This window comes from Pan paniscus, chromosome 9 (assembly GCF_029289425.2).
Source record: "Pan paniscus chromosome 9, NHGRI_mPanPan1-v2.0_pri, whole genome shotgun sequence".
Lineage (NCBI taxonomy): Eukaryota > Metazoa > Chordata > Mammalia > Primates > Hominidae > Pan > Pan paniscus.
Genome location: NC_073258.2, coordinates 50639692 through 50665981, shown reverse-complemented (window position 1 = coordinate 50665981; position 26290 = coordinate 50639692). Strand labels below are relative to the sequence as shown.

The following is a 26290-nucleotide window of genomic DNA, read 5'->3' as shown; positions in this document are numbered from 1 at the left end:
CACATGCCTCAAGGAGAGGTTCCACTGCTTCTGCTGTGGGACTGAGGTCATTTGGACCACATGCCCCATGTCTGCCAGTCTCTCCCAAAGCCGCCTGCCTAGCCATTCCTATGGAGAGAGGACCACCCTTCCAAGCGGCAGGCCCACAGTGCAGCCACTGTTGCCCTACGTGAGTGTTCCTCCAGTGGCCAGGGACCAGCTTGCCCTCCCTATCACAGCCAGCACTTGAGTCCAGGAACCCCAAGGGCAAGGCTGCTGGCCTGGTCCTATCCCTGCACAATTCAAGCATGCCATCCAGGAGCATGGAGATGAGATTTGTGATCTGATGTGATCTGATCTGGAGCCCCCCACAGCCAGAAGTGAGAGGAGAGTGTGGTGTGAGTTCATACCGTTGTACAGGAACTGGGTACCCCTCCCTTCATAGGACCAGAACAGGAAGGGTGTGGCCTGAGAGCCAAAGTTTCTGCCCCAGACAAGGAGTTTCACGGCCTGGGGAGGCTTTTCCATCTGAACACAGACAGCTTAGGATGGGCCTAGAGGTTCTGGCCAGCTGTTGGTGGCCTAATGCTGTAGGGAAACCCATGGGGTTGGAGGTTTGGGGGCGGAGCAGGTCCCACTGCCACTTCCAGCTGCTGATTCATGGCCACACTTCTCCTCTAGCATGAAGGTGCTTTGATGCAACAGAAGTGCCTCTGCCCCTTCCTGGAGGGTTGCTCCAGTAGCCTGAGACGTGACCCCAAACCCTCAGTAGAATCAGCACTTGCACCAGCCTTGGAGAGCCTGGTTCAGGACTTCCCAGACCCAGCCATGCCTGGCTTTGCCCCATCCAACCACTGCAGCAGCAGAGCATAGGACAGGGAGTCCTGGGAGTTCCATGGCCCCACCCCTTACATGAGACACCCAGAGCTTCTGTAATGAACAAAATCCAAGGAAAAATCCCACTGCTCCCTCTCTCTTGGAATGCCACCTACTGGCTTGGAAGTCAACCTGCACAGCTTATTAAACTGCCCACAGAACTGCACAGTGCTCAGCTGGCTTGTATCTGCAAGTGCCACCTACTGACCTGGAGGTAAAACTAAACAACCCAATACAATCCCTGCTGACAGAAGTGCACAATGCTGGGGAATAAAATAAGAGACTTCCCCCTGCTCATCTTTGCAGGAAGCAGTGATCCTTCTCACATGCCCAATCCACTGCCGCTACAACATACAAAAAATAGTATTTGAGAAAACCATTACACTAAGGCCATCTATCATCAAAAAATTCATAGATTTGTCCCCCTGAAAGTACCCAGAAGCAAAGTCAAAGGACCCTACACAATATATCCTATAGTCACACCCTCAAGAGGGGAATAAATTTCTATCCAAACAAAAGTAAATCCAAAAAGGAACCAGCATAAGAATTCTGGGACCATAGAAAAAAAGAGTATTGCGACACACCCAAAAGATCACACTACCTCTCTAGCAATGGACACTGCTCCCCACATCCCAGGCTGCTCCAGCTTCAGCCACACCTCAAAGGGATCCTGGTACAGCTCAGGTTGCCACTCTAGAAGGCACAAGCCATAAGCTTTGGCAGCTTCCATGTGGTATTAAGTCTGCTGGTACACAGAGCGCAAGAGTGAAGGTGGCTTGGCAGCCTCCATCTACATTTCAGAAAATGTATGAGAAAGCCTAGATGCCCAGGCAGAAGCCTGCTGCAGGGGTGGAGCCCTTATAGAGAACCTCTAATGAGGCCCCACACAGAGTCCCTACTAGGGCACTGCCTGGTGGAGCTGTAGAAAGGGAGCTGCTATACTCCAGAACCCAGAATGGTTGAGCTTGCCACCTAAGCTTGGAAAAGTCACAGGGCAGAGCAGCCCAAGGCTTTTGGAGTCCACTCCTCACAACAGTGTGCCCTGGATGTGGGACATAGAGTCAAAGGAGAGTATTTGGGAGCTTTAAAGCTTAATGACTGCCTCGCTGGGCTTTGAAATTGCATGGGGCCTGTAGCCCCTTTCTTTTGGCTGATTTCTCCCATTTATAAAGGGAAAGTTTACCCAATGCCTGTACTACTATTGTTTCTTGGAAGTACATAACCTATTTTGATTTTACAGGCTTGTAGATGGAAGAAACTAATCTCCAGATGAGACTATGGACTTGGACTTGGTACTTTTGAGTTAATGCTGGAATGAATTAAGACTTTGGGGGACTATTGGGAAGAAATGATTGTGTTTTGCAGTGTGACAAAAACATGAGATTGGGGAGGATGGGGTGGAAAGATAGAGTTTTGATATTTGTCCCCACCCAAATCATATGTTGAAATGTCACCCCCAATGTTGGAGGTGGGGCCTAATGAAAGGTGTTTGGGTCATGGAGGTGGATCCCTCATGACTTGGTGGTGTCCTTGTGATAGTGAGTGAGTTCTTATGCGACCGGGTTATTTTAAAGTCTGTGGCATCTTCCCCACACTTTGCTCCTGCTCTGGCTGTGTGACATGTCTGCTCCCACTTCACCTTCCACCATGAGTAAAAGCTCCCTGAAACCTCCCAAGAAGTCAACAAGATGCCAATGCCATGCTTGTTCAGCCTGAAGAACTGTGAGCCAATTAAACCTCTTTTGTTTATAAATTACCCGGTCCCAGGTATTCCTTTATAGCAACGTAAGAATGGTCTAACATATTCACCATCATAAAAACATGCAAAAGTATAAAATTTACAGGTCTTATAAAGCAGTTACACAACTGAAACTACAAAGCCATTAGGTAACAATTACCATTATGACAGGAACAAAAGCTCACATATCAATATCAACTATTAATGTAAATGATTAAGTGCTCCACTTAAAGGATATAGACTGGTGGAAGGGACTAAAAAAAAATCCAGGCTGGGCACAGTGGCTCATGCCTGTAATCCCAGCACTTTGAGAGACCAAGGCATATGGATCACCTGACATCAGGAGTTTGAGACCAGCCTGTCCAACATGGCGAAACCCTGTTTCTACTAAATATATGAAAATTAGCTGAGTGTGGTGGCACACACCTGTAATCCCAGCTACTTGGGAGGCTGAGGTAGGAGAGTTGCTTGAACCCAGGAGGCAGAGATTGCAGTGAGCCGAGATCGTGCCGCAGCACTCCAGCCTGGGAGATGGAGCTAGATTCCATCTCAAAAAAAAAAATTCAACCAGATGCTGCTTATTACAAACCCACATAATTGTTGAAGACGATTTGCAGGCTCAAGGTAAATGTGTGGGAAAATATATTCCATGCACATAAAAACCCAAAGCAAGCAAGAGTAGCCAAATTTATATCAAACATAACAGACTTTTAAGTCAACAACAGTAAAAAAAGAAAGACAAAGAAGGTTATTATCTAATGACAATGTATAAATTCAACAAGAAGTTACAACAATCACAAATACATAAGCACCCAACATGAGAGCACCCAGATACATAAAACAAATACTACTAGACCTAAGAAAAGGTGTACAGTGGAATAGGAACAGCTCCAGTCTGCAGCTCCCAGTGAGACTGATGCAGAAGGCAGATGATTTCTGCATTTCAAACTGAGGTACCTGGTTCATCTCATTGGGACTGACTGGACAGTGGGTGCAGCCCACAGAGGGTGAGCCAAAGCAGGGAAGGGTATTGCCTCACCCAGGAAGTGAAATGGGTCAGGGAATTTCCCTTTCCTAGCCAAGGGAAGCTGTGAGAGACTGTACCGGGAGGAACAGTACACTCCTGCCCAGATACTGTGCTTTTCCCATTGTCTTGGCAACCGGCAGACCAGAAGATTCCCTCCAGTGCCTGGCTTGGTGGGTCCCAGGCCCACAGAGCCCAGCAAGCTAAGATCCATTGGCTTGAAAATCTGACTGCTAGTGCAGCAGTATGAGATTGACCTGAGATGCTTGAGCTTGGTGGGGGGAGGGGCATCTGCCATTGCTGAGGCTTGAGTAGGCAGTTTTATGCTTCAGCGTAAACAAAGCTGCCAGGAAATTCGAACTGGGTGGAACCCACCACAGTTCAGCAAGGCAGACTGCCTCTCTAGATTCCATCTCTGTGAGCAGGGCATCAATGAACAAAAGGCAGCAGCCTCAGTCAGGGACTTATAGATAAAGCCCCCATCTCCCTGGGACAGAGCACCTGGGGGAAGGTACAGCAGGGGCATAGTTTCAGCAGACTTAAATATCCCTGCATGACAGCTCTGAAGACAGCAAGATTCTCCCAGCTCAGCCTCCAAGCTCTAATAATGGACAGACTGCCTCCTCAAGTGGGTCCCTGACCCCCATGTAGCCTGACTGGGAGACATCTCCCAGTAGGGGCCAACAGACACCTCATACAGGGGAACTCTGGCTGGCATCTGGCTGGTGACCCTCTGGGAAAAAGCTTCCAGAGGAAAGATCAGGCAGCAATAGTTGCTGTTCTGCAGACTCCGCTGGTGATATCTAGGAAAACAGGGTCCAGAGTGGACCTCCAGCAAACTCCAACAGACCTGTAGCTGAGGGTCCTGGCTGTTAGAAGGAAAACTGACAAACAGAAAGGAATGCCATCAACATCAACAGAAAGGACATCCACACCAAAACCCCATCCATAGGTCACCTACATCAGAGACCAAAAGTAGATAAAACCACAAAGATGGGGAGAAACCAGTGCAGAAAGGCTGAAAATTCCAAAAACCAGGATGCCTCTTCTCCTCCAAAGGAACACAACTCCTCATAAACAAGGGAACAAAACTGGATGGAGTTTGAATGAGTTTGACAAATTGACAGAAGTAGGCTTCAGAAGGTGGGTAATAACATACTCCTCCAAGCTAAAGGATGTTCTAACCCAACACAAGAAAGCTAAGAACCTTGAAAAAAGGTTAGAGGAATTGCTAACTAGAATAACCAATGTCTAGAGGAGCTTAAATGACCTGATGGAGCTGAAAAACACAGCAAGAGAACTTTGTGAAGCATACACAAGTTTCAATACCTGAATCAATCAAGTGGAAAAAAGGATATCAGTGATTGAAGATCAACTTAATGAAATAAAGCAAGAGGACAAGATTAGAGAAAAAAGAGTGAAAAGAAATGAACAAAGCCTCCAAGAAATATGGGACTATGTGAAAAGACCAAATCTACGCTTGGTTGGTGTACCTGAAAGTGACAGGGAGAATGGAACCAAGTTTGAAAACACTCTTCAGGATATTATCCAGGAGAACTTCCCCAACCTAGCAAGGCAGGCCAACATTCAAATTCAGGAAATACAGAGAACACAACAAAGATATGCCTCAAGAAGAGCAACCCAAAGACACATAATTGTCAGATTCACCAAGGTTGAAATGAAGGAAAAAGTGTTAAGGGCAGCCAGAGGGAAAAGTCAGGTTACCCACAATGAAAAGGCAATCAGACTAACTGAATCTCTCTGCAGAAACCATACAAGCTAGAAGAGGGTGGGGGCCCATATTCAACATTCTTAAAGAAAAGAATTTTCAACCCAGAATTTCATATCCAGCTAAGCTAAGCTTCATAAGTGAAGGAAAAACAAAATCCTTTACAGAGAAGCAAATGCTGAGAGATTTTGTCACCATCAGGCCTGCCTTAAAAGAGCTCCTGAAGGAAGCACTAAAAATAGAAAGGAAGAACCAGTACCAGCCACTGCAAAAACATGCCAAATTGTAAAGACCGTCGACACTATGAAAAAACTGCATCAACTAACGGTCAAAACAACCAACTAGCATCATAATGACAGGATCAAATTCACACATAACAATATTAACTTTAAATGTAAATGGGCTAAATGCCCCCAATTAAAAGACACAGACTGGCAAATGGGATAAAGATTCAAGACCCCTCAGGATGCTGTGTTCAGAAGACCCATGTCACATGCAAAGACACACATAGGCTCAAAATAAAGGGATAGAGGAAGATCTACCAAGCAAATGGAAAGCCAAAAAATGCAGGGGTTGCAATCCTAGTCTCTGACAAAATAGACTTTAAACCAACAAAGATCAAAAGAGACGAAGAAGGCCATTACATAATGGTAAAGGGATCAATGCAATAAGAAGGGCTAACTATCCTAAATATATATGCACCCAATACAGGAGCACCCAAATTCATAAAGCAAGTTCTTAGAGACCTATAGAGAGACATAGACTCCCACACAATAATAATGGGAGACTTTAACACCCCACTGTCAATATTACACAGATGACTGAGACAGAAAATTAACATGGACATCCAGGATTTGAACTCAGCTCTGGACCAAGCAGATCTAGTAAACATCTATGGAACTCTCCACCCCAAATCAACAGAATACACATTCTTCTCAGCACCACGTTGCACTCATTCTAAAATTGACCACATAATTGGAAGTAAAACACTCCTCAGCAAATGTAAAAGAACAGAAATCACAACAAACTGTCTCTCAGGCCACAGTGCAATCAAACTAGAACTCAGGATTAAGGAACTCACTCAAAACCGCTCAACTACATGGAAACTGAAAAACCTGCTCCTGAATGACTACCACATAAACAGCAAAATGAAGGCAGAAATAAAGATGTTCTTTGAAACCAATGAGAAAAAAGACTCAACATACCAAAATCTCTGGGACACATTTAAAGCAGTGTGTAAGGGGAAATTTATAGAATGAAATGCCCACAAGAGAAAGCAGGAAAGATCTAAAATCAACACCCTAACATCACAATTAAAAGAACTAGAGAAGCAAGAGCAAACACATTCAAAAGCTAGCAGAAGGCAAGAAATAACTAAGATCAGAGCAGAACTGAAGGAGACAGAGACAAAGAAAAACCCTTCAAAAAATCGATGAATCCAGGAGTTGGTTTTTTCAAGAGACCAACAAAATTGATAGACTGCTACCAAGACTAATAAAGAAAAGAGAGAAGAATCAAATCGAGGCAATAAAATTTGATGAAGAGGATATTACCATGGAGCCCACAGAAATACAAACTACCATCAGAGAATACTACAAACACCTCTATGCAAATAAACTAGAAATTCTAGAAGAAATGGATAAATTCCTGGACACATACACCCTCCCAAGACTAAACCAGGAAAAAGTTGAATCCCTGAATAGACCAATAACAGGCTCTGAAATTGAGGCAATCATTTATAGCCTACCAATCAAAAAAAGTCCAGGACCAGATGGATTCACAGCCGAATTCTACCAGATGTACAAAGGGGAGTTGGTATCATTCCTTCTGAAACTATTCCAATCAATAGAAAAAGAGGGAATCCTCCCTAACTCATTTTATGAGGCCAGCATCATCCTGATACCAAAACCTGACAGAGACACAACAAAAAAAGAAAATTTTAGGCCAATGTCCCTGATGAACATTGAAGTGAAAATCCTCAATAAAATACTGGCAAACCGAATCCAGCAGCACATCAAAATGCTTACCCACCACAATCAAGTCACCTTTATCCCTGGGATGCAAGACTGGTTCAGCATACACAAATCAATAAATGTAATCCATCCCATAAACAGAACCAATGACAAAAACCACATGATTATCTCAATAGATGCCGAAAAGGCCTTCAACAAAATTCAGCAGTCCTTCATGCTAAAACCTCTCAATAAACTAGGTATTCATGGAACGTATCTCAAAATAATAAGAGCTATTTATGACAAACCCACAGCCAATATCATACTGAATGGGCAAATACTGGAAGCATTCTTTTTGAAAACTGGCACAAGACAAGTATGCCCTCTCTCACCACTCCTATTCAGCATACTATTGGAAGTTCTGGCCAGGGCAATCAGGCAAAAGAAAGAAATGAAGGGTATTCAAATAGAAAAAGAGGAAGTCAAATTGTCTCTGTTTGCAGATGACATGATTGTATATTTAGAAAAGCCCATCGTCTCAGCCCAAAATCTCCTTAAGTTGATAAGCAACTTCACCAAAGTCTCAGGATACAAAACCAATGTGCAAAAATCACAAGCATTCCTATACACCAATAAAAGCCAAACAGAGAGCCAAATCATGAGTGAACTCCCATTCACAATTGCTTCAAAGAGAATAAAATACTTAGGAATCCAACTTACAAGGAATGTGAAGGACCTCTTCAAGGAGAACTACAAACCACTGCTCAAGGAAATAAAAGAGGACACAAACAAATGAAAGAATATTCCATGCTCATGGATAGGAAGAATCAATACCGTGAAAATGGCCATACTGCCCAAAGTCATTTATAGATTCAATGCTATCCCCATCAAGCTACCACTGACTTTCTTCACAGAATTGCAAAAAAATACTTTAAATTTCATATGGAACAAAAGAAAGAGCCCACACAACCCAAGACAATTCTAAGCAAAAAGAATAAACCTGGCGGCATCACGCTACCTGACCTCAAACTATACTACAAGGCTACATAACCAAAACAGCATGGTACTGGTACCAAAACAGATATATAGACCAATGGAACAAAATAGAGGCCTCAGAAATAATGCTACACATCTACAATCATCTGACCTTGACAAACCTGACAAAAACAAGGAATGAGGAAAGGATTCCCCATTTAATAAATGTTGCTGGGAAAACTGGATAGCCATATGCAGAAAGCTGACACTGGATCCCTTCCTTACACCTTATACAAAAATTAATTCAAGATGGATTGAAGACTTAAACATAAGACCTAAAACCATAGAAACCCTAGAAGAAAACATAGGCAAAACAATTCAGGACATAGGGGTGGGCAAAGACTTCATGAGTAAAACACCAAAAGCAATGGCAACAAAAGCCAAAATTGACAAATGGGGTCTAAATAAACTAAAGAGCTTCTGCACAGCAAAAGAAACTATCAGTAGAGTGAACAGGCAACCTACAGAATGGGAGAAAATTTTTGTAATCTATCCATTTGACAAAGGGTTAATATCAGAATCTACAAAGTACTTAAACAAATTTACAAGAAAAAACAAACAACCCCATCAAAAAATGGGGAAAGGGTATGAACAGACACTTCTCAAAAGAAGACATGTATGCAGCCAGAAAACTTATGAAAAAATTCTGATCATCACTGGTCATTAGAGAAATGCAAATCAAAACCACAATGAGATACCATCTCACACCAGTTAGAATGGTGATCATTGAAAAGTCAGGAAACAACAGATGCTGGAGATAATGTGGCAAAATAGGAACGCTTTTACACTGTTGGTGGGAATGTAAATTAGTTCAACCACTGTGGAAGACAGTGTGGCAATTCCTCAAGGATCTAGAACTAGAAATAGCATTTGACCCAGCAATCCCAGTGCTGCATATATATCTAAAAGATTATAAATCATTTGACTATAAAGACACATGCACACATATGTTTATTGCAGCACTGTTCACAATAGAAAAGTCTTGGAACCAACCCAAATGCCCATCAATTGTAGACTCGATAAAGAAAATGTGGTGGCACATATACTTCATGGAATACTATGCAGCCATAAAAAAGGATGAGTTAATGTCCTTTGCAGGGATATGGATGAAACTGGAAACCATCATTCTCAGCAAAGTAACACAAGAAGAGAAAACCAAACATTGCATTGTTGGGAGCAGGTCCCCCAGATTCTGGCCATAAACTGGCCCCAAAACTGGCCATAAACAAAATCTCTGCAGCACTGTAACATGTTCATAATGGCCCTAATGTCCAAGCTGGAAGGTTGTGGGTTTACAGGAATGAAAGCAAGGAACTCCTGGCCCGCCCAGGGCAGAAAACTGCTTAAAGGCATTCTTAAGCCACAAACAATAGCATGAGTGATCTGTGCCTTAAGGACATGCTCCTGCTGCAGTTAACTAGCCCAACCTATTCCTTTAATTCAGCCCACCCCTTTGTGTCCCATAAGGGATACTTTTAGTTAATTTAATATCTATAGAAACAATGCTAATGACTGGTTTGCTGTTAATAAATATGTGGGTTAATCTCTGTTCAGGCTCTCAGCTCTGAAGGCTGTGAGACCCCTGATTTCCCACTTCACACCTCTATATTTCTGTGTGAGTCTTTAATTCCTCTAGCGCCAATGGGTTAGGGTCTCCCCGACTGAGCTGGTCTTGGCGCTGCATGTTCTCACTCAGAAGTGGGAGTTGAATGATGAGAATACATGGACACCAGGAGGGGAACATCACACACTGGGGCCTGTCAGGGGGTTGGGGGCTGGTGCAGGGATAGCATTAGGAGAAATACCTAATATAAATGAAGAGTTGATGGGTGCAGCAAACCAACATGGCACATATATACCTATGTAACATACCTGCACATTGTGCACATGAACTCCAAAACTTCAAGTATAATAAAAACAAAAATTCAAAACCATAGAAGAAAAAAGACATTGTAAAGTTCCTCAATTTGCTTGAGTAGTCATTATTATGTTATAAAAATAAAATTTAAAAAGAAAACTTGTCGGCCAGGTGCAGTGGCTCATGCCTGTAATCCCAGCACTTTCGGATGCCAAGGTGGGCAGATCACGAGGTCAGGAGATCGAGACCATCCTGTCTAACACGGTGAAACCCCATCTCTACAGAAAAAATTAGCCAGGTATATGTGTCCATGTGTTCTCATTGTTCAATTCCCACCTATGAGTGAGAACATGCGGTGTTTGGTTTTTTGTCCTTGCAATAGTTTGCTAAGAATGATGGTTTCCAGCTTCAACCACGTCCCTACAAAGGACATGAACTCATCATTTTTTTATGGCTGCTTAGTATTCCATGGTGTATATGTGCCACATTTTCTTAATCCAGTCTATCATTGTTGGACATTTGGGTTGGTTCCATGTCTTTGCTATTGTGAATAGTGTCACAATAAACATACGTGTGCATGTGTCTTTATAGCAGCATGATTTATAATCTTTTGGGTATATACCCAGTAATGGGATGGGTGGGTCAAATGGTATTTCCAGTTCTAGATCCCTGAGGAATTGCCACACTGACTTCCACAATGGTTGAACTAGTTTACAGTCCCACCAACAGTGTAAAAGTGTTCCTATTTCTCCACATCCTCTCCAGCACCTGTTGTTCCCTGACTTTTTAATAATCACCATGCTAACTGGTGTGAGATGGTATCTCATTGTGGTTTTGATTTGCATTTATTTGATGGCCAGTGATGATGAGCATTTCTTCATGTGTTTTTTGGCTGCATAAATGTCTTCTTTTGAGAAGTGTCTGTTCATGTCCTTCGCCCACTTTTTGATGGGGTTGTTTGTTTTTTTCTTGTAAATTTGTTGGAGCTCATTGTAGGTTCTGGATATTAGCCCTTTGTCAGATGAGTAGATTGCAAAAATGTTCTCCCATTCTGTAGGTTGCCTGTTCAATCTGATGGTAGTTTCTTTTGCTGTGCAGAAGCTCTTTAGTTTAATTAGATCCCATCTGTCAATTTTGTCTTTTGTTGCCATTGCTTTTGGTGTTTTAGACGTGAAGTCCTTGCCCATGCCTATGTCCTCAATGGTATTGCCTAGGTTTTCTTCTAGGGTTTTTATAGTTTTAGATCTAATATTTAAGTCTTTAATCCATCTTGAATTAATTTTTGTATAATGTGTAAGGAAGGGATCCAGTTTCAGCTTTCTACATATGACAAGCCAGTTTTCCCAGCACCATTTATTAAATTGGGAATCCTTTCCCCATTGCTTGTTTTTGTCAGGTTTGTCAAAGATCAGATAGTTTTAGATATGTGGCATTATTTCTGAGGCCTCTGTTCTGTTCCATTGGTCTATATCTCTGTTTTGTAACAAACCTGCACGTTGTGCACATGTACCCTAAAATTTAAAGTATAATAATAAAATATATATATATATATATATATATATATATATATACACACATTTAAGGCTAAGGCTGGAGGATCACTTGAGCCCAGAAGTTCAAGGCTGAAATGAGTCATGATTGTGTCACTGCACTCCAGCCTGGGCCACAGAGCAAGACCCTGTCTCAAAAACAGACAGACAACTTTTTGCAACTCAAGTTTCAATCCTTAACAAAAAAATTTGAAGTGGTACAAATCTTTCCTTTACCATATACACTTTATTTCAAAATATAGGGCTGCAGATAAATTAAGAATTATTTTCCAAAGAAGTTATTTGAGTCTCCTCTTTTCAAAAAGAAAAAGAATTAACAAATAAGTTAAACTGCAAAAATAAAATTTAGGAAATAAAGAACAACCTATAACACATATTCAAATCAACTGACAAATCAGCTAATTTAGAAGACTATGGGTGTATTATTCCTGGAAACCATCAAGGGAAGGACAGAAAACCATCTGCCACAGTGGATGAATAAGTTGACTTAAGATTGACTGCTTAATCTCTAGACATCACTTCTCACTCCAAGGTCTATAAATTGCTTCAACTAAGCTCCTCCCACTTTCTTTATAAAACTGTGTTGTGCATTTTTGGCAAAAAGATTTTAGACAAATTGTGAAAGTCAAATTCTTTTTGACGTACCAAGCTACAAACTTTGAAACTGTTTCCCAGCTTTTACCATTGTAGATTATAAAACATCAAAAGCAGCAAGACTGTCATATGGGCAATATTATGTTTAAGCTGTGTTAAAGTTAAGCAAAATTTTGCATTGAGGCAACATATGTAAAAGTGAGTTATAAACTGTAAATATACGTGTTACATGTTCAAACTTCTTTAATATAGAAATGTAAAATGGATGCTTTAGTTTTTTTCAACTATGGATAAAAATAATATTTAATGCTAATTTTTTCAGAAAAAAAGTTAAAATGGAAAAAGAAATTTTTGAAGGAAGTGCAGTGTATGATATACCAAAAAAGCAAATAAATTTATTCTTTTTCCAGCAGTGCTATTCGGAAAATGTTATAGAAGTTAAAACCTGTTTTTGAAAATAAGCAAGGCATAGAAATAAAAAGAGAAATGTAAAAAAAAAAAAATTAGCCAGGCATGGTGGCAGGGGCCTGTAGTCTCAGCTACTCAAGAGGCTGAGGCAGGAGAATGGCGTGAACCCAGGAGGTGGAGCTTGCAGTGAGCCGAGATCATGCCACTGCACTCCAGCCAGGGCAATAGAGCCAGACTCCATTTCTAAAAAGAAAAAAAAGAAAACTTGTCAATCCCAATTATGAATAAAGTTAAAAAAAATAGAAAAAAATAAAAAATTTTAAAAAGCATAGATTTTTTAAAAAGTGTACAGCCATGTAATAATAGTGGGGGACTTCAATACCCCCACTGATGGCACTAGACAAATCATTGAAGCAGAAAATGAACAAAGAAACTGTGAGGTAAAACTGGACTCTAAACCAAATGAACCTAATGGACACTTACAGAGCATTCTACCCAACACATGAAAAATATACATTCTTCTCATCTGTGCATAGAACATTCTCAAAAATAAACCATATACTAGTCTACAAGGCAAGTCTCAATAAATTTTTTAAAATTGAAACCATAACAAGCATTTTCTTGGATCACATTGTAATAAAATTAGAAATAAATATTAAAAGGATCTCTCAAAACAACACAAATCCATGGAAATTAAACAACCTGTTCCTGAAAAAACTTCATATCAGTGATGAAGCAAGGCAGAAATTTTAAAGAAATTGGAAACAAATGGAAATAGAAACACAGCATCTCAAAACTTCTGATATACAGCAAAAGCAGTGCTAACAGGGATCTTAATAGGGTTCAATGCCTACATCAAAAAAGTAGATATATCTCAAGTTGTCAACCTAATGTTGTACCTCAAGGAACTAGAAAATCAAGAACAAGCAATAGCCAAAGTTAAAAGAAAAAAAACTACACAGATCAGAACTAGGTAAAATTGGAACCAAAAAAATATGTAAAGGATCAATGAAATTAAAAGTTGTCTCTTTGAAGAGATGAACAAAATTGGCAGACTGCTAGATAGAGTAACCAAGAAAAAGAGAGAATATTCGTGTAAGTACAATAAGAAATAATAAATGTGACATTGCAATTGATACCACAGAAATACAAAAGATTATCATAAACTACTATGAGCATCTCTACACAAATAAACTAAAAAACCTGGAGGAAAAGTATATGTATTTCTGAAAATATATAACATCCCAAGATTGAAACAGGAAAAAATAGAAATGCTAAACTGACCAGTAATGACTAATTAAACTTAATTAGTAATTTTAAAACTTCCCCCAACTTGCCAAGAAAAGCCAAAGACCAGAGAGATTTATAACTGAATTCTACCAGATGTAAAAAAAAGACTGGTACCAACTCTATGGAAGCTGTTTCAAAAAAATAAAGAAGAGAATCCTCCCTTACTCATTCTATGAAGCCAGGATCACTCTGATGCCAAAGCCATTCAAGGGCACATACATACACAAATACTACAGACCAATATCCCTGATCAATATCTATGCAAAAATCCTCAACAAAATACTAGCAAAACAAATCCAACAGCACATCAAAAATAAAATGCCCTACAATCAAGTGAGTTTTACTACAGAGATGCAAGAATGGTTAAACATATTCAAATCAATAAATGTGATTCACCATATCATATGAATTAAAAATAAAAACCACGTGACGATCTCAATAAATGCAGAAAAGGAATTTCATAAAATTCAGCATCTCTTCCTGATAAAAACTCTCAAAAAAACTAGGCAGCAAAGGAACAAAACTCAAAATAATAAAAATTATATTCAACAAACCCACAGCCAACAGTATACTGGACAGGATACTGTTTAAAGCATTCCCCTTTAAGAACTGGAACAAGACAAGGATGCCCACTTTCAACACTCCTACTCAATATAGTTAGTACTAGAAGTTGTAGCTAGAGAACTCAGGAGAGACAAATAAAACATATCCAAATTGGAAAATAGGAAGTTAAATTATTTCTGTTGACTGATAAGATGATCAAAAAAAAAAAAAAAACAAAGACTCCTCCAAAAGACTCCTAGATTTCACAAATGACTTCATTAATGTTTCAGGATACAAAATCGACATGCCAAAATCAGTAGCATTTTTATATACCAATAACAATCATGCTGAGAGCTAAATCAAGAAGTGAATCCTATTTACAATAGCTGCAAAAAGAGTAAAATACATACAAATAAACTTAACCACGGAGGTGAAAGATCTCTACAAGGAGAACTACAAAACACTGATGACACAATCATCGATGACACAAACAAACAAAAATCCTACGCTCATGGATTGTAAGAATAAATACTCTTAAGATGGCAAGCAATCTATAGAGTCAATGCAGTTTCTATCAAATTACCAATGCCATTTTTCACAGAATTGGGAAAAGTCCTAGAATTCATATGGAACTAAAAATGGCTGTGAATACCCAAGGCAATCCTAAGCAAAAAGAACAAAGCTGGAGGCATTACATTACCTGATTTTAAATTATACTCCAAGGCTATAATAACAAAAACAGCATGGCACTGATACAAAAATAACACATAGATCAATGAAACAGAATAGAGAACCCAGAAATAAAGCCACATAGCTATAACCGACTGATTTTCAACAAAGGTGACAAAAATATGAACTGAGGGAAGGACAACCTATTCAATAAATGATAAATTGGATAGCCATATGCAGAAGAATAAATATGGACCCATATCTCTCACTATGTAAGAAAATTAACACAAGATGGATAAAAAGACTTAAATGTAAGTCTGAAACTATAAAGATCATAGAAGAAAACCTAAGAAAAGCTCTTCTGGACATTGCCCTAGGCAAAAAATTTATGACCAAGTCCTCAAAATCAAACACAACAAAAATAGATAAGTGGTACTTAATAAAATTAAATAACTTCTGCACAGCAAAATAATTAACAGCATAAACAATTTAAAAAATGGGAGAAAATATTTGCAAATTAAGCATCTGACAAAAGGATAGTATCAAGAATCTACAAGGAACTCAAATAAGAAAAATAATAATAATAATCCCATTTAAAAGTGGGAAAAGGACATAAACAGGCATTTTTCCAAAAAAACAGACATACAAGCAGAAACAAACATGAAAAAGTGCTTACTTAACACCACTGATCATCAGAGAAATATAAATTAAAGCCACAATGAAATTCCATCTTACACCAGTCAGAATGGCTATTATTAAAAAGTCAAAAACAAAAGGTAATATACACTATTGCTAGGAATAAAATTAATAAAACCTGCATGAAAAACAGAGGGAGATTTATCAAAGAACTAAAAATAGTACTGCCTTTTGATCCAGCAATCCCATACTGGGTAGCCACCCAAAGAAAAAGACATCATTCTATCAAAATGACACTTGCACTATGTTCTTTGCAGCACTATTCACAATAGTAAAGACATGGAATCAACCATCAACAGATGATGGATAAAGAAAATGTGAGATATATAGATAGATATCACAAATGTGAGATATATATACGCATACATACACACACACACACACACCATGGAATGGTACTCAGCCATAAAAAATGTAATCTTGTCTTTTGCGGCAATATGGATGGAACTCGTGGACATTATTCTAAGTTACATAACCCAGGAACAGAAAGCCAAATGCTACATGTTCTCACTTTTTTTAAGTAACTAAACAGCATATTTTTATTTAGTTTTTTGTTATTATTATACTTCAAGTTCTAGGATGCATCTGCAGAATGTGCAGTTTTTTTACACAGGTATACACGTCATGGTCATTTGCTGCACCCATCAACCCATCATCTACATTGGGTATTTCTCCTAATGCTGTTCCTCCCCTAACCCCCAATCCCCCAACAGGCCCCAGTGTATGATGTTCCCCTCCCTGTGTCCATGTGTTCTCATTGTTCAACTTCCACTTATGAGTGTAGATGTTCTCACTTTCAGTAAGAGCTAAACAATGGCATACATGGCCATACAGAGTGAAAAAGTAGACATTGGAAACTCCAAAAAGTGGGAGTGTGGGAGAATGGTGAGAGCTGAAAAATTACCTACTGGGTACAATGTTCACTATGCAGGAAATGAGTACACTTAAAGCCCAGACTTCACCACTACACAATATATCCATGGAACAAACCTGCCCATGTACCCTTAAAATCTATTTTAAAAAAAAAAAAACAGTTCTTTGAGAAATCTCCAAACCACTCTCCAAAGTAGCTGAGCTAATTTACATTCCCACCAACATTATGTAAGTGTTCCCTTTTCTCTGCAGCTTCAACAGTATCTATTATTTTTACTTGTTATCTAAAAGTTCAAAATATTTTTTAAATGTACAACTACAAAAAATTGGTAAAAGCAATTTTAAAATATCTAAATAAACAGAGAGATATTCCATGTCCATGGATTTGGAGACAGGATACGGCTATTATTTTATTCTTTCCACATTAATAATTAAAGATTTTGAAAAAAATGAAAAACAAAGCATAACAAATTATAAAACAAGATCTATTCACTTATCTGGCTATTATTTGGGGAAAAACAAGAATACCATGTGAGAATAAACGTCACTATCTATCCTAATCTTGATAAAATGGTAAAAGCACAGTTCCCAAATTTCAAAATACATAAATTGGACTTTATCAAAATTAAAAATGCTTCTGAATCAAAGTACCCTATCAAAAAAGTGAAAATCAACCCAAAGAATAGGAGAAATATTTGTAAATCATATATCTGATAAGAGTCTTGTTTCCAGAATATATAAAGAACTCTTACAACTCAACAAAAAAAAGGTAAACAACCCAATTTGAAAATACACAAAGAATTGAAAAAGACATTTTCCCAAATACGATATACATATAGCTAATAAGCATATAAAAATATGCTAAACATCATTGGTCATTAGGGAAATGTAAATCAACATTGCAATGAAATACCACTTCACACCCAGTGGATGGCCATAATTTTTTTAAATGGCAATTAACCAGTGTTGGCAAGGATATTGAATAATTGGAAATCTACTACAATTACTAAAGGAAATGTAAAATCTATGGATCTGTGAAAAACTGTTTGGTTGTTCTTTAAAAAGTTGAACATAGAATGACCACCTGACCCAGCAATTCCACTCCTATGTATATACCCAAAATAATTAAAAACAGGTGTTTGAACAAACTTGTACACAAGAGTTTATAGCAGCACTACTCACAATTGTGAAAACAACCTAAATTTCTATCAGTCTGTATGAATGGATAACCAAATTGTGGTATGTCCACAATAAAGTACTGATGCATGCTACAACATGGATGAATCTTGAAAGCATACTAAGTGAAAGAAGACACTAAAGGTTGAAAATTGCATAATTCTATGTATATAAAATGTCCAAAATAAGCAAATTAATAGGAACAAAAAGCAGATTAGTGGTTACCAGGGACTGGGGAAAAGGGGAAATTGGAATGACTGTTCAACTATTTGGAGGCAATGAAAATGTTCTGCAATCAGACAGTTGTAATTATTGTAAAACATTGTGATTGTACCCAAAGCCAATTGATTTTACACTTTTAAATACTCAAAAAATGAATTTTTTCATGTAATTTTTATGTTAATTAAAGAAATCACAACACAAAAGGTATTTTGAAATAAATGAAATTTAAAGCACAACATATCTGAATTTCATGGAAGTAATAAAAGTTCTAAAAAGGAAATTTGGGTCACAAAATGTGTACATTAAAAATAAATAGGCCGGGCACAGTGGCTTACACCTGTAATCCCAGCACTTTGGGAGGCCGAGGTGGGTGGATCGCAAGGTCAGAAGTTCAAGACCAACATGGTGAAACCCCTTCTCTACTAAAAATACAAAGATTAGCGAGGTGTGGTGGCGGGCGCCTGTAATCCCAGCTACTTGGGAGGCTGAGGCAAGAGAATCACTTGACCCCGGGAGGCAGAGGTTGCAGTGAGCCAAGATTCATGCCAGTGCACTCTAGCCTGGGTGACACAGCAAGACTCCATCTCAAAATAAATTAATTAATTAATTAAAATAATGTCTGAAAACATTATCAAAAGTTTTGTACTACAGAAACAGAAAATAACAACAAATTAAGCAGAAACTAAGTAGAAGATAGGAAGTAATAAGGATTAGAACAAGAATCAATGAAATGTAAATTTTAAAAATAGAAAAATCAATGAAACAAATATCTGATTATTTTAAAAGATCAATAAAATTGATAAACAATTAGTTAAATTAATGTGAAGGAGCAAAAGATGGAAAGAAGTAAGGGGAGAGAGAGAGAAAAGACAACTCATGTCAATAATGAAAGTGCATATAGCCTTACAGATTCCACTTAATGATGAACACTATCCCTCTAAGATTGGGAACAAGACAAGGATGTCCACTCATCATTTCCATTCAGCTATGAAACCTAGGTCTAGCAATATACCCTAGGTTTCAGCCATTGCAAAAATATAAGAAAAGGAAATAAAAGACACACAGATTGCAAAGGAAGAAACAAAATTATAAAAATACGTTTATTTGCAGATGACATAATTCTGTAGGTAGAAAATTTAAAGTATTCTACAAAAAACTAATAGGCCTAATCAGTAAGTTTAGCAAAGTAACAGGATATAATGTCAATATTTTAAAAATCAATTGTATTTCTACAATAGCAACAAACAATTAGAAATTGAAATTAGAAACAAAATACTATATAAAACATTATTTTAAAACATGAAATTTGAGGAGCAAATTATAACAATCAATTCAAGACCTGTATATGAAAAGTAGAACACACTGGTCAGAGAAATTAAATACATAAATAAATGGAGAGATATATCATATTAATAAATTAGAAAACTTAATAATTATTTTACCATATCATTCTATATTTTCAATGCAATTCCAATCAGAATTTTTGGAGATGTTGACAAGCTTATCCTGAAATTTATATACAAATGTGCAAACTTAAGAGGAACTAGAATAGCAAATAATTATCAAAAAGAAGAAAGATTAGTTCTTACTCTACCTAATTTCAAGATTTAGTATAATGTGCCAGTATCAATACTGTTTGGTATTGGCATAAGGATAAAAATATAGCTCATTAAAATATAACAGAATGTCCAAAAATACATCTAAATATATAAATTTTTAAAAGAATTCCAAGGCAACTCAATATTTTTCAACAAATTATGCTGAGTCAATTGGATACCCATAAGAAAAAAAAAAAACTTCAGCCATTACCTCATACAATGCACACACACACAAAAATGACCTTAAAATGAGTTAGAGATCCACATGCTAAATCTATAAAAATTCTACAAGAAATTGTTTTGACCTTAAGGAAATCCTGCCATTTGTGACAATGTGGAAAAACCTAGAGGACACTATGTTAAGTGAAATAAGCCAGACACAGAAAGTCAAACACTGTATAATCTCACTTATATGCAGAATCTAAAGAGTCATACTCATAGAAACAGAGAGAATGATGGTAGAATGATGGTAGAATGACGGTTGCCAGGGCCTGGGGAATGAGGGATATGGGAATATATTTATCAAAGAGAACAATCTTTCATCTATAAGATGAACAAGTTCTGAGGATCTCATGCATAGCATGATTAGTAATGTATGCGTTAATTTTCTGTAATAACTATTACACAATGTACACCTAGATCAAATCAACATTTTATCTACCTTGGATATATAAAATCTTTGTCAATTAAATATTTTTAAATTTAAAAATTAAAATTAATTAAATGGCCACAATTAGTTCCATGCCCTCACTGCTCTAGACCTCAAGCAACTATTACCAGGTTTCCAGAAAAAGGTGTAATGTTGATTTTTTTAAAAAAGAAGCTTCCTGTGACATGAATCAACAGAGAAACTACATCACAGGTCCACACACAAGTTACGCTACCTTGCTGCTCAAACAGCATTCAGCATTCTTAACAACACAGGCTCAGATAGAGAAAGAGGACTCATAGGATTAGGTTCCAAGTGCAAAGAATGAAATTCTTTATTCAGGATTTGTTTTTTGTTTTTTTTTTTTTCAAACATGTCTCTCCAGAATACTGCTTCGTGGCAAAGTTTTTCCATCAAAGGAGATAATTAATTCCTAGGAGAGAAAGCAGCAGCTATAAAATAAGATTCCTGAATCTTTACAGAAACCTCTTTAAATATTCATGCAGTACAAGACAGAAATGTTTTTCTTGTTCACTCATCCACAGCAAGATTAATCATGGGCAAAGTGATCCATTTATAACTGTTTCCTCCACACCTTCTGCCTCTTGCACGTGGAACCAGAGCCATATATAATCAATTCTTCATAGTGTTTCCAGTGAATTGATTTTAATTCAAGTCCCAGGTTTTATGTGAAAATTTTTGAGACTTACACCAGATAAAAAGATTTATAGTCATAAGAACACTTTCTTTATTGAATTATAACTGATATACCAAAAAACTACACATTTAATGTGTACAGTTTTTTAACAACTGTGATTTAACATTGAATCATCTGAATAGGCTCTTTCCATGTGTTAAATCTTTCACACCAAAACTTACTAATTCCAAAAGAAGATCAGTTTGAAGATGATTGTGTCTGAACACTCCCAAACATCATTAAGATTATCTAACTAAGACTACTAAGGTAAGTTTTCTAATAGTACCGACGCTTCTTAAAGATGGTTACTTTAAGTAGTCAGTAATCATTATTTTTCAACACCTCAAACATAGTATATAGAGGCTTTCATCCTCATCCCAATGTTTCAAAAGATAGTAAATATAATTAACCTATTTGACAGTTGAAAATTTTGAGGTTCTTAGAAATTAAGCAATTTGTAGGATCCAGCTCTCTGACACCGGGTGCTTCTGCCATGATAATCAGACTAGCCATAAAGATTAAAACAAAATTAAAATACACATCGTATACACAAAGGACATAAATATGAATACTAAATTGCATAAATCGTCAGCTGTTTAGTCCAACCACTAACATGAAGAACCCTTCCTGGGATCAACTGCTATGGACAGTATGAGTCACTGTGCCTTCTTCAAGAGTAATGTTGGAGATTATTCTTCCTGAGGTTATTGCATGGTTAATGATGCTCTGTTTATTGCTCTAATGATCAATTCTTACGATCCCTTAGCTGTGTACACACTTATAAAAGTAAAGAAAGCCCTATATGCATCCACAGCACTGTGGTAAACATTTTCTTATATGTTCCCTCAATCAATTCTCATAACAACCTGTAAGACGATATTGTTATTCTCACTTTATAAATGAGGAAACAAAGATGAGAGGTGCCAAGAAACGTGCCCTGGCTTAAAAAAGTTGCAGGTGGAAAAACAATGTTTCTAATCAAATATATTTTTAATTCTAAATCTAATATACTTGGCCACCATAGCAGTTATTTTCTTTTTTTTTTTTTTTTTTTTTTGAGATGGACTCTCGCTCTGTTGCCCAGGCTGGAGTGCAGTGGCCCGATCTCGGCTCACTGCAAGCTCCGCCCCCCGGGTTCACACCATTCTCCTGCCTCAGCCTCCCAAGTAGCTGGGACTACAGGTGCCCGCCACCACACCCAGCTAATTTTTTGTCGCTTTTTTTTTGAGACGGAGTCTGGCTCTGTTGCCCAGGCTGGAATGCAGTGGCATGATCTTGGCTCACTGCAATCTCTGCCTCCTGGGTTCATGCCATTCTCCTGCCTCAGCCTCCCGAATAGCTGGGAATACAGGCACCTGCCACCACGCCCAGCTAATTTTTTGTATTTTTAGTAGAGACCGGGTTTCACCGTGTTAGCCAGGATGGTCTTGATCTCCTGACCTCGTGATCCACCCGCCTCGGCCTCCCAAAGTGCTGGATTTATAGGCATGAGCCACCTCTCCCGGCCAGTAGTCATTTTCAACATTTTGCTCAAGAGTCTGGGGGCCCACGACTTGGTGTGGGGGGGCGGTGTTGAGGAAAGAGCTGGGACTAAGGGAGAAGCTAAGATAGATGTACCTTCAATGATTCGATACCACATTTTTCTTAATATTTGAGAGTTCAAAGATGTCACTGTGTTGTGGGTGGGGAGGGGGGTACTGCTAACGAAATTGCTCCATACAAATTGCCTCTGAAGTAGTATTAAAGTAATTATAATCATAATGGTCATATCAAAAGGAGATTATTAGTTCAACATTGTTTATTATAACATAACAACATAGGGCATGAGCTCAGAATTTGGAGAGAAAAAATTAACTAGTATAATGTGACTAATCTTGACTCTGCCCTTTATTAAACTGCTTGATCTTGGATGGGATCTTTAACTTCCCTATGCTTCTACTTCCTAATATGTAAAATAAGTATAAAAATGATAGTACTATTTTCTGGTTTTATTTTGTGATTGCCTGCAAAAAGAAATTTAGAAGACACTAGTGCTCAGTATGTTTTCGTTAATATTATCAATATTATGAGTGTTATAATGTTAATATAAATAATATTACATTATTGTATAATATAAATATCATTGTGTTAACATAACTATTAACATTAATCACTAATATTGCTGCCTTATCTGAAAATTTGATGAAATAATACTGGTCACCTAGGATGTTAAAAGTGTTCACTGTAATCATGTGTGCAAAGCACTTACTACTATGCCTTTTGCAAGGCAATTAATTATTAAAGGGCATATAATATTAGTTATTATAAAGTTAATTAGATTTAGACAATAAGCATTATGAATTATTTTAGTAGCTCTTATATCCTTTTTTTATATTTCTATCACCAATACCCAGTTACTTCTGGTTTTTTTAGGTGGAGTCTCTCTCTGTCACCCAGGCTGGAGTGCAGTGGCGTGATCTTGGCTCACTGCAATTTCAGCCTCCTGAGTTCAAGTAATTCCCCTGCCTGAGTCTCCCAAGTAGCTGGGACTACAGGCGAGCACCATCACGCCTGGTTAACTTTTTGTATTTTAGTAGAGATGGGGTTTCACCATGTTGGCCAGGATGGTCTCGATTTCCTGACCTCGTAATCCACCTGCCTAGGCCTCCCAAAGTGCTGGGATTACAGGTGTGAGCCACTGGCCCAGCCACCCAGTTACTTCTTATGTCAAGTACTCTAAATACTCTGCCCACTGGGGTTCCTTTCTCTGGCTAACACCTGCTTTGCGGAACCTCAGCCCACTTCATCCAAGACACACAAAGGCTTTTACTAGTGGGATATTCCAAGATTCCTACTCCTCAAATTCCTCTCCATCTTCCCACTCATACTTACGGTAACCTACCAATGTTCCCCATTTCCTAAAGAATAAATGGCAAATTCCTTAGCTTTACACCATGGTCTTTAAATTCATTGTCAATCTCCCTTTTCAGGTTTAGCTGCTACTGTGTATCCAATCTACTACTTCAAATTGAGCTCTTAGGCCTCCCAGATGGTTGAGTAAACACACATGACATCCTGACTTTGTTCACAAGAGATCCTAATGTTTATACTCTTCACAGAGTCTTCACCAAGTGATCTTCAAGAACTGAGAAACTTTATTAACATCTCAAGAAAAACCTTATAAGAATTTACAGTTTAATAAAATTCAAGCATTTATTATTAAAATGGAGATGTGTAATAAATTCAAAGTTGTATTAATAAAAAATTTTTTCAGGTAATGCAATTAATCATCACATGAAATACATGGAGAATAGGAATAACGTGACAGAGTTTGTTTTACTGGGGCTTACAGAGAATCCAAAGATGCAGAAAATCATATTTGTTGTGTTTTTTTGTCATCTATATCATCACTGTGGTGGGAAATGCGCTCATTGTGGTCACCATCACTGCCAGCCCATCACTGGGGTCCCCCATGTACCTTTTCCTGGCCTATCTCTCCTTTATAGATGCCTGCTATTCCTCTGTCAATACCCCTAAGCTGATCACAGATTCACTCTATGGAAAGAAGACCATCCTATTCAATGGATGCATGACTCAAGTCTTTGGAGAACATTTCTTCGGAGGTGCAGAGGGTATCCTACTTACTGTGATGGCCTATGACCGCTATGTGGCCATCTGCAAGCCCTTGCATTATATGACTATCATGAACCGGTGTGTGTATGCCCTGCTAATGGGAGTGGTGTTTATGGGAGGCTTTCTTCATGCAACCATACAGATCCTCTTCATCTTCCAATTACCTTTCTGTGGTCCTAATGTCATAGATCACTTTATGTGTGATCTGAACCCTTTGCTCAACCTCGCCTGCACTGACACCCATATGCTGGGACTCTTCGTTGCTGCCAACAGTGGATTCATCTGCTTGTTAAACTTTGTCCTCCTGCTGGTCTCCTATGTGGTCATCTTGCACTCCCTAAGGACTCACAGCTTGGAGGCAAGGCACAAAGCCCTCTCCACCTGTGTCTCCCACATCACAGTTGTCATCTTATTCTTTGTGCCCTGCATATTTGTGTACATGAGACCTGCAGCTACTTTACCTATTGGTAAAGCAGTTGCTATATTCTACACTATGATAACTCCTATGTTAAACCCCTTAATCTATACCTTGAGGAATGCCCAGATGAAAAATGCCATCAGGAAATTGTGTAGTAGAAAGGACATTTCAGGTAACAAATAAATGTAACTAGAGCTCAACATTGATTCAATTTAGTCATGTCCTTTGTAGGGACATGGATGAAGCCGGAAACCATCATTCTCAGCAAACTATCGCAAGAACAAAAAACCAAACACCTCATGTTCTCACTCATAGCTGGGAATTGAACAATGAGAACACATGGACACAGGAAGGGGAACATCACACACCGGGGCGTGTTGTGGGGTGGGGGGAGGGGGGAGGGATAGCATTAGGAGATATACGTAATGTTAAATGACAAGTTAATGGGTGCAGCACACCAACATGGCACACGTATACATATGTAACTGACCTGCACGTTGTGCACATGTACCCTAAAACTTAAAGTATAATTTTAAAAAAAAAAGAAAAAGTCAAAAGGACATTTTGGATAATTGCAGTGGGGCAAATTGATTGGATGAAGAAAACATTCACCATATGATTCACAGATTCTGCATTGAGGGGTATAGAAATGGTTCAAGGAAAGAGAGAAAACAACCGAGGACAACTCTTCATATTTGGGAAATTCTACTAAGTTGGGGCTTAGTTTTACTAGTTTCATCCTGTATATGGATTCATAGGCTTTCTTCTCACAAACAAAAGAAATAATAGCATATATTGGTATCTAGCAGTAATGTCTGTAACACTTCAAAGAGGTAAGCACTACTATTATCTTCATTTTACAAGTTAGGAAGCTTACAGGAAGGAGAAGATATCAAAATAGATATATCGACGAGTTGTAACCAAACTATGACAGATTTTCCAGACCATACTCTTAACTGCTATGATATTCTGCCACAGAGTGATAATGAAAAGGTCAGTTAATTATACTACTTACCATTTTGGGACCACAGACTATGCTAGGCACAATGCATATATTAGACTGTTATCTAACTAAAAATATAAGAAATTTTATTAACAACTCTG

The 26290-nt window shown here is 38.2% G+C and overlaps 1 protein-coding gene and 1 pseudogene across 1 annotated transcript; one reads left to right on the top strand and one right to left on the bottom strand.

Annotated features, from left to right (window-relative positions):
- Positions 1 to 26290, bottom strand: part of LOC100979696 (olfactory receptor 4A8-like) — a 238692-nt pseudogene that overhangs the window by 119698 nt on the left and 92704 nt on the right.
- On the top strand, positions 24439 to 26026 carry LOC100983066 (olfactory receptor 4C46-like). Its single transcript, XM_008968072.4, is given in 2 exon segments — positions 24439 to 24522; positions 24524 to 26026. Coding segments are annotated over 2 exon segments (930 nt in total). The 3' UTR covers positions 25370 to 26026.